The 5,142-nt window shown below is 50.6% G+C and overlaps 1 protein-coding gene across 1 annotated transcript; it reads right to left on the reverse strand.

Moving 5' to 3' along the window:
- Nucleotides 1–1,741: 1,741 nt before the first annotated feature.
- On the reverse strand, nt 1,742–2,837 carry FBLL1 (fibrillarin like 1). Its single transcript, XM_008692713.2, has one exon. It carries the CDS (start codon nt 2,835–2,837, stop codon nt 1,845–1,847), a length of 993 nt encoding a protein of 330 aa, XP_008690935.2. The 3' UTR covers nt 1,742–1,844.
- Between the last annotated feature and the right edge of the window lie 2,305 nt (nt 2,838–5,142).

Raw genomic sequence — 5,142 nt, forward strand, 5'->3', positions numbered from 1 at the left:
TTCCTATGGGTTTGATTTCTGGCTGTAGCCCTATTGGAGGATCTTAAGCAAGTTATATCATCTTTCTGAACTGCGGTTTTCTCATCTGTTAAATGGAAATAATGATCCTTGCTTTGCAGGGTTGTAATGAAGATTTCACTTTTTTTTAAAGATTTTATTTGTTTATTCACCAGAGAGAGAGCAAAAGAGAGAGGGAGAGCACTCGAGAGTACAAGTGGGGGGGGGGAGCAGCAGGCAAGGAGAAGCAGGAGGAGCCAGATGCAGGACTCGATCCCAGAACCCTGGGATCGTGACCTGAACCGAAGGTAGACGCTTAACCTATTGAGCCACCCGAGTGTCCCAAGATTTCACATTCTTTTTCGAAATGACTGGTTTGGGTTTTCCATTCACCCTATTCTTCCTGAGTCTGTCTGGCCAACAAACCTGAACGGTAGTTCTCACCCTGCATTATAGCGTTTTTGTGCATGTGGTGGGGAATAAGGGGAGGAGTGGAGGGATGGATGCTTTTTAAAAAAATCTGATTTATCTTATTTTGTTCAGGAAATATCCTCTCAGAAAATGCAGACTAACTACAATCTCTGCCCCAGCACAACTGTAGGAAGGCGGAACCATTCTGCAAGTAATGCATTATTGAGCAATCATCCCGACTCAGTATCAATGACCTTGGCAATGGGGAATTTTTTTTTTTAATGTATGAGTGAATGAATAAATAAAATGTCTTCTTAAAGGCCCGGTTTTGGAGCATTCCCAGCTGCCCTGGGATTGCTTACTCTCCCACTCCCTTTGGGCTGGTTTAGAGAGCCAGAAGTGAACGTAATGAGACCCAGCAACTCAGGGTCTGCAGGAAATGCCCTTCAGAAACAGATACTTTCTGAAGTCACTTTTCTGGTTGTTTCTCAGATACTTGGTGATACCATCTTGGGTATGTTTTGCCTTGCAGTGGGAACACTTTGCAAAGTAGACTCACTTCCTACCCCCCACCTTATTTTGTTATTTTGAAATCTAAGGACCGCACAGGGAGGTGGAAGAAAGAACACAATGAAACCACAGAACGCTGTTCTGTGTGTGTCCCTATGCGGGGACTTGCAGTCTGTCCAGTGTGGGCCATGTAGGGGAGACGCATGATCCCACTGCTATACAGGAAATAGCCGTGAATTTAGAGCCCTAAAGATTGGGATTTAAATTCTATCTCCTAACTGGTTATGCCAACTTGGGCAACCAGTTTACCTTCAGAAGCCCTGTTGCTTTGCATGTGAAAGGGAAATGGTTACCAAAGCCACCCCGGCGGGTGTGATGAGTAAGTACTAGCAGGTGCCAAAGGGCTTAGTTGAAGAGGAAGTACTAAATACATATCGTACCAGAACTCCGGCTTGGGTCAGACAGATTAGGCCTGTTACACTATACTACCGTCCCTCAATATCCAGTGCCACTCCCTGGAATCAGGCTCAGCCATGGGACTTCACCAATGTGAACCCAAGGGCTCCCTCAATTCCAAGGGGGCTTGACAGGCTCATTAGCAATTCCCCAGCTCTCTTCCCCTTGCCTCTGTGACAAGAAAGCATGTGTGAGGAGGAGCCCGGGGACATTAGGGCCCTACGTGATCACAGCAAGCGCAACTCCCATGCTGTTCCTTGATGGGTTCCTATCACCAGCTGTTTTAGCTCTTTCAGGGATTTGAAGATTTGGAGATTTCGGGATTGATTGTTATCGCAGTAAAACTGGCCTCACCGATACACCTGGGTACTGTTTTTTTAAGCCATTTAATGGACAAAGAAAACACATACATAGTTATACTGAACACAGCACAGTTTTGGGGAGATCCCAGGGACAGCCCTTGCTGGGTGCTACTTGCTGCCGCTCTTGGGAATGGGCCGGTAGACCCCGACGACCACAGCATGGTCCCTCTCGTAGGGCTCCAGCGTCAGCTGCTCCTGAGGCTTCAAGTTCTCCTGCTGCAACTTCCTCACCTCAGAAGCAAACACCGCCTCAGCGGATGCCGTGGAGTCGATGCAGTTGGCCTTGATGGAAATGAGAAAGTGGCCCCCGTTGCGCAGGAAGGTGTGAGCATTCAGAGCCACTATACGGGACTGGTCAGGCTGGGCCACATCCGCAAAGATCACATCCACCATCCCTATAAGCATGCGGTACTTGAGCGGGTGCCGGGCATCTTCGAGAACCGGGATGATGTTGGTTCGCTTCTTGGCCACGTTAACCAGATCACGGCCGGCCCGGTGGGAGAACTCAACTGCATAGACCAGGCCGTCCGGGCCGATGATGTCGGAGACGTGAGAGACGGTGGTGCCTGAGGCAGCGCCCAGGTACAGCACTTTGGACTTGGGCTTGATGTGGATCTGGTCGACCCCGCCCAGGATGGCCGCTGCCAGCTTGGAGCGGAAGGGGTTCCATGTGCGGTACTCTTGTTTCACACCGCCCTCGGTCACAGTGACCCGCCGCTCGCCATACACCGAGTGGCCCGGCACCATATTCAGCGTTACCAGCGCGTCCTCCGCCCCACGGTAGATGAAGACACCCTCATGTCTGTGTGGCTCCACCGACACAATATTGACACACTTCCTGCGGCGGTTTTTATTTTTGCCCACACCGCCGCGCCGCTGCCCGCTGCCACCACGGTCCCTACTGTCCCCCCCTCCACGCCCCCGGCCCCGACCGCCTCCAAAGACACGCGCCCGCGCCCCAAAGCCGCCCTTGCCCCCCGGGCCGCCATCGCCGCCTCCTCCCTTGCCTCCTCCCCCCCGCCCTCCGCCCCAGCCGCCGCCCCAGCTGCCACCCCCACGGCCACCCGACCCACCCCCGCGCGAGCTTGAGGCAGACTTCATGGCGCGCCCCGGGCACCCGGGTGGGCGGCTAGCAGTGATTATAAAGTGTCGCAGATAACTGGCGGGGTTGTCAGGGATTACCAGTGGCTTGGAGCCGCTGTCGGGAGTCACAGGTGGTTCTGGATGGCGGTCCTAACGTGGGGCATCGGCGACAGCGGATGCTGCTGGCCCGGTTACCCACAGCAGGAGACCGGGGCAAGGTGCGCGGCGGCCGGGAAGATCTTTACCGCAGTGCCGGCATCCCTGGAGCCGCCCTTCGACGCAGCGACTGGCGTGATTGCATCACACCCGCTTCTGCGACCCTGCAGCCCCGGAAGCCCCCCTTCTAACCCGCGAGCAGACGCAACCTGCTTCATTTTAACTCTTCCCCTTCCTCACCTCCTGCTTTCTTAGGGACCCTTTGCACTTCTCCTGGGGCGCAGAGAAGGAAGCGTGTCCGCTGCAGATGAGGATGAGAGCAACTGCTTTAGTCCTTGCTGTGCCACTGACTCGCTGCGTGGTCTTAGGAAGCTTACCTGACCCTCGCTGAAATTCCTGTTTCAACTTGGGCAGGGTTTTTGAGCTGAGTTTCAACATCCCATCTGTAAAACAGAACCTACCTCAAAAGTTTGTTTTAAAGTGCTACATACACTTACTGCAGCCATGGCGCATGATAATTACTGTGTTAGTTTTTTTTTTTTTTAAGCATTTCTTTTGGTCTTTTTATTGAGGTATAGTTTACATCCAGTAAAATGCACCAATTTTGTTTCTTTTAAGTAAATGTATTACCTCTTAGAATTGTTGCCACTTGTGCAAGAGTGGCTCTTGCACCCTTATACAATGTTGATGAAAATGCAAATTGCAATTGGTACACATAGTCTGACAAAAACACTTAAACAATATACCTATACTTTGACTTATTCTGCTTTGAAAATGTTATCCTAAAGGTTTGATGCCAGCAATTACCAATGATGGTAATTAGTATAGTTTTGTTTTTTAGATTTTATTTACTTATTTGTCAGAGAGAGTACAAGCAGGAGGAACAGCAGGCAGAGGGAGAAGCAGGCTCCCCCACTGAGCAAGGTGCCCAATGTGGGACTTGATGTGGGACTCGATCCCAGGACCCTGGGATCAAGACATGAGCAGAAGACAAGACATTTAACTGACTCAGCCACCCAACGTCCCACCAATGATGGTAATTAGAACTGCTAGAGCAGGGGTGGTGACGGCAGTAGTGATAATGATCACTGTTGTCAGAGAAGGGGCAGAGGTGAGATGAAGCAGACCAACCAATCCAAGGGAAATATTTAGAAGATAGAAGTCACAGGGCTCTCTAATAGAGTGGATGTAGGAAGTCAGAAAGAGGAAAATTCCAAGCCAGAGATTGCCAAGCCATAATGCCACCCCTTAAAAAAAATTGTTTGAGAGAGAGAGAGAGAGAGTGCAAGCAAGCACTCAAGTGGGGGTGGGGGAGAGGCAGAGGGAAAGGGAGAAGCAGACTCCCTGCTGAGCAGGGAGCCTGACACAGGGCTCGATTCCAGGACCCCAGGATCGTGACCCAACCCAAAGGTATACATTTAACCAAATGAGCCACCCAGGCACCCCCATGCCTCCCCTTTCTGGTTAATATTCTGCAAGCTGCAGCCCTGGTTGTTCTCTACTTAGCTCTGCTCTCTTCCATCGACTGTGCTAACTCCCAGAATTTGTTCTGGGATGCAACAGCAAGAAATTGTTGATTCTTCGGTGTGAATGGGGACGCAAGGGCTCGAGCCCTAAATCCTGTAACACACCTCAGCAGGAGCCAAAATCTTATGCTTACTCCTGAATTCTAGTCTATGTTTCAAAAACCCCGCTCTTTCAGTCTGCGACATTTTTTTGAGCATTAAAAAAAAACAAAAAACAAAAAACACTGGGCAGCACGAAAGGACAGGAAAACAGGTATAACGAGGAGGCTTGAGCATTCGGTCAGCACCTCGGACAGCGACACCAACAGGGACCTTTTACCTACTTTGGCTTGGGACCCGCCCAAGAGCGGGGGAAGGTGGTGAATGTAGATGGTATAAGCAACCTTTGGACCTCTCTATTAGTGGAACAAAGTGCCTGCTCCAGGGAAAGACAACACATACCTCAAGATCAGAGCAAATATCAGGCAGGGTGTACTGAATGCGCACACACCAAAGCTTTTATTTCATCCTGGACCAGAACTCTTCCTGTTTCAAATTCATGGACAGCAACACCAGGTCTGATTTTCTCAGGGGGCCAAAATGCCTCCTTAATAGGGTCCATAAGCTTATGTGCTGGAATGTGGACAAGCAGCTAAAGAGTG

Source organism: Ursus maritimus, unplaced genomic scaffold (genome assembly GCF_017311325.1).
Source record: "Ursus maritimus isolate PB19 unplaced genomic scaffold, ASM1731132v1 scaffold_15, whole genome shotgun sequence".
In the NCBI taxonomy this organism is placed as follows: domain Eukaryota; kingdom Metazoa; phylum Chordata; class Mammalia; order Carnivora; family Ursidae; genus Ursus; species Ursus maritimus.

Coding starts and splice junctions, on each gene's coding strand:
- FBLL1 (XM_008692713.2), bottom strand. CDS start 2,837: ATGAAGTCTGCCTCAAGCTCGCGCGGGGGTGGGTCGGGTGGCCGTGGG.